Source organism: Micromys minutus (assembly GCF_963924665.1).
Source record: "Micromys minutus genome assembly, chromosome: 3".
Lineage (NCBI taxonomy): Eukaryota > Metazoa > Chordata > Mammalia > Rodentia > Muridae > Micromys > Micromys minutus.
Genome location: NC_137972.1, coordinates 15,953,492 through 15,966,353, shown reverse-complemented (window position 1 = coordinate 15,966,353; position 12,862 = coordinate 15,953,492). Strand labels below are relative to the sequence as shown.

Genomic DNA, 12,862 nt, shown 5'->3' with positions numbered 1-12,862 from the left:
CATTATAATGAAACATGCATTAATGCAAGCTCCATCAAGTACTTCTCATGTTCTGTGGGAATCCAAAAGGTTAAAATGCATATAATCTTATTTTAGTTGTTCTTTAAATGATGGTATATTGCGTTAATATGCTTAATTAAAAGTCACAATAGAAGTTAAAAAAAAAAAGCAAACTTCACGTCCAGTGGTTCAGCTGATGGCTGGCCAGGATCTTGGTAAACATTGGGGAATCAGAGAACATTCAAAGAATAGCAAATTCAGCTTTTATGAATTAAGCTCAAATGCCTTGGAATGCTTAAGAATTCCTAATCCTCTAAAACTTCTATACATCTCATATTTTTATTCTTTTATTTACAATTCAATAAAATATAAAAATAAATAAAGGGAATGATTGCAAATATACAAAAAACTACAACAAAGATGATTCTAAGGTATGCTTAAAATATGTTAAGAATTGCACTGGTCTATAAGGCCCACATATAGGATATTTACAAACAAGATAAAAAAAAATAAAACAATAATAGCTTGGCCAGAGCACATCACAGAATTCATTTATAGGACATTCCAAATCAGAATAATATGAGCTGGCAGAAACTGAACTTCCCAAAAGAATGCTAGCTGCAGTAACAGGGAACCCTAAGTTGAGGAAAGAAATTATTATCTGTAGAAAAACAAGAAGTTCTCACAGCAGCTATTCTCTAGATTACTGATATTAAAGGCAACTGACATTCTAATGGGCATCACTGTTTATGTAGTTTACTCTTGAAATCTACCAAATCATGTGTGAAGTATTTTTCTAAAGTTAACTGGTATGTAGAAAATGTTGCATAACAGTGGAAAGAACATGTGGGTAAATGGAAATAAGGGGGTTTCTTAATTGATAGTTAGATGATATGTAGAGGACAGACTTTCCTTTCTGGAAATAGCCATCCCCAGACTGCAGTACCGTGCATAGTCAGAATGAGAAACAGCAAGGAATAACTGTATGCTTAATATTTTATTGAGATTATTCATCTATAGGAATGAAAGTGAAGCCATCTGTCTTCTGTTCACCTGAAATAAATAAATAAATAAATAAGTTAATAGATAAATAAATAAATATATAAATAAAGTCTGGGAGAACAAAGACAATGTGTAATTTCAACAAGTCTTAAATATTGTTTAGTTTCATGGATATTTTTTTACAGTTAGGACATTTGAGAGTGAATTTAAGTAATATACAAAGTAGAATTATACAGGCCAATTATGTCTTGGATGAATTTAAGATCTATATCTTTATGACCTGGAGTTTGTGGGACTGTATGAAGAATGAGGTATTTATTTACCTTCTCTCTGCCAAGGAACTAGATGGTTATGAAAACAATGTCTGCAGGAAACTACCTCTTTGCTGTGGGGGGCCTTGTGGGTTTCCAGGCTTAGGGGGTTTCTGTTGTGGGCCTCCAGGTGGGGGTGGGCCTTGTGGCTTTCCAGGCTGAGGGGGTTTCTGTTGTGGGCCTCCAGGTGGGGGTGGGCCTTGTGGCTTTCCAGGCTGAGGGGGTTTCTGTTGTGGGCCTCCAGGTGGGGGTGGGCCTTGTGGGTTTCCAGGCTTAGGGGGTTTCTGTTGTGGGCCTCCAGGTGGGAGTGGACCTTGTGGGTTTCCAGGCTGAGGGGGTTTCTGAGGTCCTCCAGGAGGGGGTGGGCCTTGTGGGTTTCCAGGCTTAGGCGGTTTCTGAGGGCCTCCAGGAGGGGGTGGGCCTTGTGGGTTTCCAGGCTTAGGGGGTCTCTGAGGACCTCCAGGTGGTGGTGGACCATGGTGGTGTCCTGGGGAAGGAGGAGGTGGATGTTGAGGAGGATGATGATTGCCTCCGTGTTGTGGTGGTTTCTCTGGTCTATTTACATCTTCCCCACTGCCATCCTCATCACCAGCATCATCTTCATCAGAAGCAGGAGGTCTTGGCGGAAATCCTCCAGGAGGTGGTCTCAGATGATGGTGATCATTTCCTTGGCTCGGCAGCTCTCCTTCTGTTTATATATAAATCAAAGTACATGAAATTATTCCTATACTTTCTCCCAGAATCTCTACCCTCGAATTTATATCACTGATGCTTCATAAAAATTAATTTTCATATTTATTATATAAGCTTTCTTGTATCTCAACTCTTAGGATGAGTATTTTTCTGTTATTCTGGTGCAAAGAAATTAAAAAGTGATTTCATGTTACTTACAATTCCCAAACAGAAGTGAAGAAAGAGAGAATATTTTCTAAATGTTACTACTTAGAACTTCGTAGAGTAGCAAAGTTATGACATTAAAGCTTTACACTCAAATGTAAAATGTTGTTCAAGATCTTATAAGCATGTGTAAAGCAAAAAAGAAATTTGGAAAAGTTTTCCATTCAATTTTCATGCAAAATATTTGTATGAATTGTTCAGCTGTAGATACACAACTGAGTACAAAAAATCCATTTAAAATTGCACAAAGCACAAACTCTCTGTAGTCGCATATTTTATTTATAATCATAGCATTCTAACTGGAATCACTGGGGACAGTAGAATTCTTTGATCAAACTATAGTATCAAAAAGGATTTTAAATGGGTACACTCTATATGTGCATCACGCATAATATATTGTTTGAATCTGTGAAAGAGAAAAATTGTCCTTTTATTATCAATGCCCAGCTTCTAGTTCTTCCAGTGTATGGCTCTGCTCTATAATCAATATTGAAACGGGTGTCTATTTATCTCAAGTGAAGCTGCCAGTCAATAATTTGATGCAATAAGGAAATAATAATGTGATAATTGAATAATTAGAAATGTAAAGTTTACATAGAAGGTCAATAGAGGATAACTCTGCCTTTACCTAAGAGCCGAGAAGATGAGTATTCATAGATGAGATCTCAAGAATAAGTAGATAGAAGTTGAAAATTACTTAAAACATCCTCATGCTGCTGAGAATCGTACCAGGATTGTTCCTATACTCAGTATCAGCTACTATTTAGTTCCCTCTTAATTGTACCAAACTTTACTGATACTCTTCCTTAACAGTCCTATAATTTCAGGGATACATGATTCCATTCTTAATAATTTTCTTCATAATCTTCATTTTTTATATTTTATAGTAATACTTCCTAACAAAAGGATGTATGTGAGTCAAGAGCAATGATATGTAGGCTAAGAGCATACCCTATTCTTGTAGAGGGACAGAATTCCATTCACGGCATCTACACTGTATTGCTCAAACACACCTGTAATTCCTGCAGGGGAACCAATACCATGTTACCCAGACACATGCATTTACATGCTCACAGAGAGATGGGCAGACAGAGAGACAGACAGACAGACATATAAAGCCAATTTGCCATATTATATTAATGTGTGCATATATGTGTTCATAACATTATTTAAAAGTGATTATAAACTTGACATCAAGGAGTAGAACACAAACAGGGTTTGAACTGAATGAAGGAAAAGTTGAAGCATTCTAAATACAGTGTCTTGTTTATAATTAAAAAATTAACAAGTCAAAAAATGGTGTGAAGGAAAAGTCTTATTTATTTTAAAGTTCGATATTGCTATTAATTACAGTTAGTAGAGAAGGAACTTAAACAGGAAAAGAACATGAAAGCAAGAGCTGATGCAGAGGTCATGGAGGGGTGTCACTTCCTGGCTTGATTTCCATGGCTTGGTCAGTCTGCTTTTATTATCAGGATCACTAGTTCAAGGATTTCAATACCCAAATTAGGGTGACTCCTCTTTCATTGATAACTAATTAAAACAATGTCTTCGAGCTGAATTTTACAGAAAGCTTTTAATCAACTAAGGTTTTCTCCATTCAGAACTCTAATTTTTGTGTCAAGTTGAATGCACTGAGACCAGTCATTATATGTAGTACTTGAAATTCTCAAAACCTGAATTTGGTTTTATTAGAAGATAAACAGGGATAAAGATGGAGCAGAGAAGAGGGAATGGCTAAACAATGACTGGCCACCCATGCATCACATTTCATATAGGAGAGTTAATATCTGCAAATTTTAATGATACTTGCTGTCCTTTCAGATAAGATTCTAACATAATGTTCTACTTAAAAACATCGTAGATAAAAAGAGAGGCATAATCCAACAGGCAGACCTTAGAGAGTCTTTTGGAAGCCTGGGTATAGCCTTGAGGTAGCTGAGATGTTAAGAAGATCAAAAAAAATCCTAAGGAGTTAAATAACCTGGGCCCATGGGGGCTCACAAAACATTCTCTTGCAGCAGATGGGAACAAATATAAAATCTCAAAGAGAGAAAATATGCAGAGAATGAGAGAGTTAACTCATTATGTTAAATTGATGGTCTTCACAAATTCTTCTACAGTGGTCAAGATATTCAGCAGAAAAGCAGTTCTAAAGAGCATTAAACCCAGAGGGGATGGATAACATCGAGGAAAAAGACATTGTAAACACAACAGGACCAATCATATATATATATATATATATATATATATATATATATATACATACATGATGCATATATAAGATTAAGGTAGCATGAACTGAGTCTGAACAGGTCTGTATCAGTTAAGGTCCTAGAGCTGAAAGCAGGAATGGGAACATGCCCTGTTCCTAACCCATACACCATCTTCAATAGGTAACCACTTGCAAAAAAAGATTAGGTTTTTCTCCAAGAAAGTCTCAAAAAGGAAATGAACATATGCCTGCTTAGAATAAATTTTGAGGTTTCTTGTCTTATAATACATGTCAGATTTTTTTTATCCTCTCTTTATTATTTCATTTTCTTTTAATGCTGTAGTGCAATGCTTGTTTAAATATGTGGATATGTTTTCATCCGAGTGTTCTATCATAGAAGATTCAATACAGTGCATGTATAATAGAGAAAGGAATTTTATGTAATTGTGTATTAGATCTAAGATCCAGGGTATATCATAGTACAAAGGTTGCTCTGTGAGTTCAAAATCTTGAGAAATCAGGTTTTTATTTGTTTATTTATTTTTCATCCAAGAAAATAAAATCTCTATGAAAATTGGACCTTAGTTAAAAACTGAGAGACACCATATGTTGTAGAAAGTCAAGGTGTGGGCCTATAGTGAAGGCAGAGGAAGCTGATTTCCTATGCAAACGAAGTGTGGAACTGCTATTGTAAAAGCTCATCTAATCAATCAGAATCTACTACCAGAGTTGGAAAAATTCCTTTGACTTTTAGCTCCATTCTGGCCCCTAGCCTTTTAGGTCATGTCATGCACAAATGGTGTGCTACTTTCACAGAATTTCTTCACTTTACCTGCAATATTGTTTGAAAAATTAGACACCCTGAAGTATGTGCTGTATGAATCTTCTTGTTCTTTCCTTAGTGCAGGAAAAATGATAGTCATAAGCACCCATTCCATGAAGATTGCCTTCATTGTATCTGGGATAGCTAGACATTGTATTTTAGTTCAGTTTGAATGCACTATTAGAATGAATTTTAACATACAATGTTTTAAATTGACTCATTGATCATTGTAACAACAATTGTCACCAAGATTTACTCTTCCACAAACAATGTAACTCATGGCCCTCTTCATATTAGAAGAGTTTTAATTGTTTGTTTGTTTGTTTTTATGTCTCACTGAATCCAAATAGTATTTTCTCTAAACACATTAGTAGTAGGCCAAATTGAAAAAGATGATTAACCTACAAGGAAAATACCCCTAGTAGAAAAGTATGTCTCCTTCATTTAGCAGCCACCAAAGTTCAATAGATCCTCAAGTAAGTGTGAAAGGGAGAGTGACATGCTCACCCTGACCATGTTGTTAGTTCACTGATTTGATTTGCTATTTGCTATAATTTCATTAAATCCGTGAGTCTTTCCTGTGGAGAAGGCAAAGTTTTATTATGGTACTCATGGACTTTTGGCTCTAAAATATTTCCATCTAAAATATGGTCCTTGGGCCTTGGAAGAAAGGGGTGTAATCAAATATCCATAAGTGGTACACATATTGTTCTTTTCATATTGTTCATATACAATGTCATTCACTCATTTAATTGCTGCACAAGCACAAAGATGCTTTTCTGGTACAACTGAGAGCTGTATTAAGATCTATTTACCTAAAAGTGAAATATGTGAGGCTTTGGACTGTTGCTCTCCCCCTTGGGTTTCTGTTATTATTATTGTTTATGTTTGCTATTGTTTTGTATGTTTCAGAATACCTCACTCTAGACAATGATATAAAGAATCTTTTGAAAAGTTACTAGTGGCATATCTTTCCTGCTGGATGACCTATAAAATGTCATTATAATCTCAAATTACTTGTGGTTTCCATTCTGCTCACTGCTCGGTTGTGAGAAAGGACTTTAGAATTGGCAAATGCTGAAAACTAGGCTGCATTTACACTGTGCCACTGCTGTCAGGTGCTGGGTTCAAGAGAAGCCCCTAAACACTGTTCCAGGGGTGGAAAATCTCATTCTAGGATGTGGGGGATCAAGCTTGGGTTCCCAAGCTCTCAAGTATCTAGTTACTCCTGTAAACCACCTAGAGTCAGAAAATAAGAGTCAGTGGTCCAAGGACTGCAATGAAGACCCCAGGCTCACAACTTTAAATTTCATGAACATTCAGATGTCATTGGGTCACAGGGAGTTGGGAACAGATTGGGCCAGTGGACTGAAGATGAGTCTTGGCCTGGAGGTTCTCAGACAACTGAACATGCAATCAATGCTGAAAGTCATGGAAAAGCCATGAACAGAGGAGGCTGGTGATTTGAGGATGAGCCTAGGGTTAGAGGAAAGGGAACTACTTCAGGTTAGCTCATTGGTGAAACTCTTTAGCTTAGCTGCAGTTGTCTTGGAGAGAGATACTTTCTTCAGGAGGATTTGAGAGCTAAGGAGTGTCCTAGACCAGCTTCGACAAACAGTAGCTTCCCTGTAGCTGTATCAAGGGTTAAAAGTAAAGAGAGACAATTAGATGAAATTATAACAGGACTCCTGCCACTTCTGAGGGTGAATTGATGTCTTTTTTAATGAGTCCTTTTCTAAACTACTTTATTTACATGCAGAAATATAACATCAGTGCTAATACAAGAATCAAACTGGTCAATAATTTACAATCTTGTAAACATCTGTCTTGGGGTTAGATTTGGAAACCAGAGACAAAAGGGGCTTCAAAGATACAAAGGGACCGCCACACTTACATCCACTGAGCCTGTCCTGAGCTGACAAATGTTCTAATATTCCCTTATGTGTTAATTGTTTGTACTTTTATTCCTGGAAATAAAATTCACCAAAGATCAAAACCTGCTAGCTAATTCTTTGACATATTCATCTGGTACCACTGTCTTCTAGATTATGTCTTTTTGGTATCTTTGGTTTTCACATGAATTTATATACACTTAATTGAAAATGTTTCTGAATACACCAGCAGGTTTTGGTGATCAGCAATTTAATGCAATTTCCTCTAATTTAAATTAATCTTTTCTGAAGAGAGAGAGAAGCGTTATAAGACTTAGGGGGGGTTGAAAAATTTAAAAGGCTCAAGAACTTTACTAATATTATAGAATTGAGGAAGCTCAGAAAAGGACACAATTTGGAATGTTGTTTATAATAATGAGGAACTATTCTTGGAGAACAGAGACTCATCAATGGCTTTCTTTTTCTAGGGTATTTACAGGTGAAGTCTTTGAAAGGCATCATCTATATTGGCACCTAAGATCATGGAATAACATAGATACTCACTTGATTCACCACGATAGCAAAATTATAGAGATAAAGTAGCAACAAAATACTTTTATAATTGTGGGTAATAACAGCAGAAGTAAATTTATTAAAGAGTACCAATATTAGGATGTTTGATGAGCTTTCTACTTCTACATTTTGAAAACATTTCTAGGGCTGAAGGAAACAGTTTCTCAAGAGAGAAATCATTTTGGAAGTGGTTATAGGCAAATTAATACATTTAAGCCTCCTGTCCTATGGATACAAGAGTTTTAGCACAACTTATGACCACTTACCTTATTACTGCAACTCCTAAAGTCTGCTGTAGTAGAATGTCTAAAACACATTTCTCTGTCTTCCTAGGAAAATTCTTCTGTCACATAGGAAACTGTGAGTCTCTCCACAAAAATCTTACCTTCACTACTTTTACACACTATACCTCTACATGGATTTGCATCACTGAATATTATGAAAGGCCATCAGCTGAAATGTCTTATTCCACCCATGAGTAATATCTCCTGTTCTCTCAAGCTTCAGCTCTTTGTCAAACAGTGGGTTTTTTTCTTTAATCCTCTTGATGTTGTTCTGAACAAATGTTTCTGTTCTAAAGAACCCACAAACCTGAACATTTACAACTCTCTGAGGTATGCTGCCTGGAAGCTTGTTCTCTGTTCCACTCTTTATCTCCCACCCCCATGTGATAAATCAATAATAAATCAAGTGTATGGTACACACCAGACTTAGTTACAGGCAAATGGTATGGAGGCTATATATAAATTGACATTCCTTTTACTCACATGTTTCTATTATGTTTCAAGTTGACAAAAATAAGGCAACTCAAGTCTTTGAAAAATATGGGGTTTCTTCCTGGTTGATTGGTTTATTTCTCATATTTTCTGCTTTTGTTTACATTTTTAGCTTGCATAGAAAATGTGTTTTTTTATATTAATTTTCAAGATGTTCTATTTGTGTTTAATATCATGCAATTGTCTGGGAGATCTTTTGATATAATTTTTATTGAATTTCTCTTCATAATAGTTTAAATGTTTTCTCCCACAAATACTTAATTTTAAACTGCAATACCTATTGTGAGCTTATATAAAATTGTTTCTATTGCAATTCATTGACATTATGCTGATATCCCAATCGCAAGGATATACTTAGCTGTCTTTACTCTTTGCCTTATGTGGAAGTGAAAGGAAATTAAATTCAAGGTCTAAAAACTCATGTAAGTTGGGGCAAAAGGGTAGTTTGTAAGCTTAAAGGCCTAGGACTGACAATGTTGTAAAACAAGTCCACTAAGCCCATTGTTAAACATTCCCAAGGCTACTTTAATGGACTTTAAAGATGTGGTAGGAATGCAGAAGCTTATCCAGGCTGTCTTTTAACTGAGTTGTAGGTCAAATGAGCCCCTCCTGAGTCTATTTAAAACTTTTATGTTAACCACCGGTTTTCCTGACTTAGATAAGCATCCGCTCCACCAGTCTCCTGACTTCCTGACTGCAAGTACTGTTCTGCTGATGCATAGTCAAGCTGTTAATGAACCTTGTATTCTTATTCTTCCCAGCCCCTGACCCTCTCTCTATCAAAATAATACCACACAGTTGGCTAATCAATACCAAAATGCTAGCAACAAAATAATATTCAAACGGCTAACGTTATGAAATTTAATTAGCTAGTATTTATATATATATACCTCTATCTCCTGCATGAGATACATACCCTCCCGTAGCTCCACCATTAAACTACCTCATGTTTTTGCAGCAAGAAGTTCTCTCGAGTTTCATTGGTTAACCCCTTGTCCCGAAACTCGAGTGGGGTTCCCCGAAAGGGTGTCCTACACAAGTAATAAAAAACAAACTGCCTACTCTATGACATGCAACATTAATAACTGATAGGAGTAATTTACCTAAATGCACTTAGTCTGTTGAGTTCTTTCCTTGGAACATCAATCAAGCTATTATAAATACCTCACTCTATTTTTTTTTTCCTTTAACTTGAGACCTTTTAAGTCTTAATATTTCTCATCTATTTGGGCTTCTGTATATTCTGCCATTTTTGATATCTAGATGACATAAAATTGATTCTTAAATGTATAAGAGGTCTTTATTCAATTGCCAATTTTAATAAAAAAAGAAATTACACAATTTTTAATCTCTTTTCTTCTTCCAACCACTCCCATGTTCTCAACGATGTTGTCCCTCAAATTTCATACCATATTTTTTATTTGTTTGTTGTTACATGGTTTTTCTGAAGTATATAAATACAAGCTGTTTAAATTTTATAATGTTAGCCATTTGAATATTATTTTATTGCTAGCATTTTGGTATTGATTAACTGTAGGGAGCCATGCCTGAGAACCATGCTTAAGAAAATGACTGCACAGCAGCCACCTTAGAACTGGTCAATGCTGTACCTACACCCCCCACCCGTGAGAGCCTGACCTTTCCGAGAAATACCACTATGAAGTTCTGCAGAGATTAGCTGGTAGGTGACAAGATAAGATATCCTGGGACAATTACCTGGCTGTTAATCTGTAACCGCAGCGCGACCCTCTCCCTGGTCACATAGATGCTGTAAAAATTCCACCGCACCCTGCTTTCCCCTTTCTGCCCAGCCCATATAAGCTGTAAGCACCAAACCCTCAATGAAGCCTTGACTCTTGCCGTTCTTTGCGCGCTTGGTTTCCTTTCTCTCTTGCCCCCATGACTTTCAGGACGAAGGCCTCTTCGGAACCCTGAATAACTGGACCTGCTGGACGGGTCAATTTACCAACTCTGTGGTGTTATTTTGATTAATCATTAAATATTAGAACCATGTGAATCTTAATTTTTGGCATCTTATTTTTAATCTGTCAAGAAGAGAAAAGTATGATATCAGATGGGAATGTTTCCTTTAATTTTATACCGAATTGAAACAGATTATGTTTATATGAAAACTAGTATTTTGAGTAAGGGATAACATCAAGTGTCTTTTTAATTATCTAGTTGCTCAAGAGATTGGCCTACCTATTTTTCTAATAACTTTTTCAAAATGCTTGGCTTGTGAAAGAATTTTTATGAGAATGCAAATCTATTATAATACATAGAATTTGAGTAACTCAGTGTTAGCCATTTATTATCTGACAGAAATGCTTCATAGAGTAGTTTTGTGAGGAATGATAAAAATTTTTATGTATTGTTATGTAGCAGGTTCTTAGCTATGCACATTTTCTTGCAACCAAATAATATGATTTCATCAAAACACAGGACAAGCTCATCCTTCATTGAAATCTATTTGAAAACAATTAAAATGTTATTTGAAAACAATTAGGTATTTTGAGACCCTAGAAACTAAGAAAGACTATCAAATTAGGACTTGATTAGGGTCCTACTCCTCTCTCTGTATGTGTGCGTGTGTGTGTTTATGCATAAAATATTCTTGCTTTATAATGAGATTGATGTTAAATATTAGTATTCTATTTAGGCTTGAGAAGTAGATCAGCTGACAAGACTATTTGTTTCTATTTGAGAGTATTTTGGTGGGGTTCACATGACACAGGGCAACATCACATTCTTAATTTGCTTTTGTCCGATACTTTTATCAAATCACCAGAAAAGTAAAAAACACATGCTGACTGATTTTTACTGTGACTTGGACTTCAAAGCAAAGTGGATGCTTATTTGATCTATGTTAAAACAACAAACCCCAGAAAATTATATTGTAATACAGTTCTCAAAATACAAGGAATTCCTTTGGTTTGAGGTAACTTCTAACAGGTAAGGTTATTTTCATCCATTCCCATTGACTATGTCTCCACCATGGTATATCAAGTCTCTGCAGGGTTAGGCTAATCCTCTCCCACTAAGCCTGGACATAGCATAGCAGCCCTTTTGGACAGGATTGCCACAGTCAGGCAATACCTTTTGGGACAGCTCCTACTCTGGTTGTTGGGGACTCACTTAGGGATTGAGATGCAGAAGGAGGGGGCAACATTTGGAATACAAAGAATAATAAAACTATCTAACAAACATTAAAGCATTCTCTGAAAACAGCTTGGTTATACAACAGCTTAAACAGGGCCATGGCAAGGATTGAAAGAAGAGACAGTCAAATTGTAATATGACTTTGGCCAGATTTGAGGCTGAAGCCTGGAGGCAAAGCAAAACCTTTTTAGTTAGTCCACTTTTAAACCACTATAATTACATGCAGAAAGATAACATCAGTTCTGAATCAAAGAACAAGCTAGGTAACAATCAAAGATTCTGTAACTGTCTTTCCGGAGGCCAGGTGTGTTTAGGGACAAAGATGACTATAGAGACTGCTGTGTACCTATATCAGCTGAATCTTTCAGGTCCTGAGCTACAATACCTAGCTTCAAATGCAAATGTACTTCCCAGAGCTTCCATCCTAAGTGTTCTGCCCTGAACTTTCAGATTCAAAGGTACTTAATTAGGGCTTTTCCAGGGTGTAGCACTAAAGCAAGGTTACTCTCTTTGGCCAACTGCAAAATGTCCTGGTAAAATAAGATTACCCTCCACCAACTCTCCAGATGTGCCAAAAATGCTTTACACAAGGCATCTATTTATTTTTGTGCTACAGTTTGTGGGGCCTGAAAATATCATACAAGTACTCTAGAACAGAATATATCAGAATCATGGTGTAAGCATTCTTTCTAGGTTGCACAGTAGTACCCTAGAAATAGCCAGGTGTGCCTGACTCACAATAAAAGGGGTTGTTTGTGCTCCTGTTGCTCTCACTGTTTTACACTCTTACCCATTTACCCTCTTTTTAAAAATTAGATATTTTATGTATTTACATTTCAAATATTACTCCCTTTCCCCACTATCCCGTCTCCCTGACCCCTTCCTTCTTCAAGTAAGATGCTCCAACTTCCACCCACTCATTCCCACTTAATCTTCCTCCTACACTGGTGAAATCAGCCTTCACATGGCCAAGGGCTTATGATTCTATTGATGCCAGATAATTCAATTGAAAGAGTTAAAATTTTACATTGGCACCACTCACCCTGCCTTTAGGACAAGTATATATCAATGCTAAGAACCAGATTACAGATTCAAAGAAATGGCCCAACCTCAGACCATCTGGACTCCATAATGTCTGGCTCTGTAGTCCAGAGATAAACAAGTATGAAGCTCAGCGTGCCCCAAAATTGAGTGGCCTAGAGTTGAATCGGGTCTGAAATAGGCATAGTGTGCCA

The 12,862-nt window shown here is 36.5% G+C and overlaps 1 protein-coding gene across 1 annotated transcript in view; it reads right to left on the bottom strand.

Moving 5' to 3' along the window:
* The window catches only part of LOC308418391 (uncharacterized protein), a gene marked incomplete at both ends in the record, with an annotated part of 39,394 nt that extends 34,016 nt beyond the window's left edge, over window positions 1-5,378 (bottom strand). The window contains 2 exons of the mRNA XM_080913745.1: window positions 1,381-2,001; window positions 5,258-5,378. Coding sequence (XP_080769871.1) covers window positions 1,381-2,001; window positions 5,258-5,378 — 742 coding nt within the window. The remainder of the gene's footprint in view (window positions 1-1,380; window positions 2,002-5,257) is intronic.
* Between the last annotated feature and the right edge of the window lie 7,484 nt (window positions 5,379-12,862).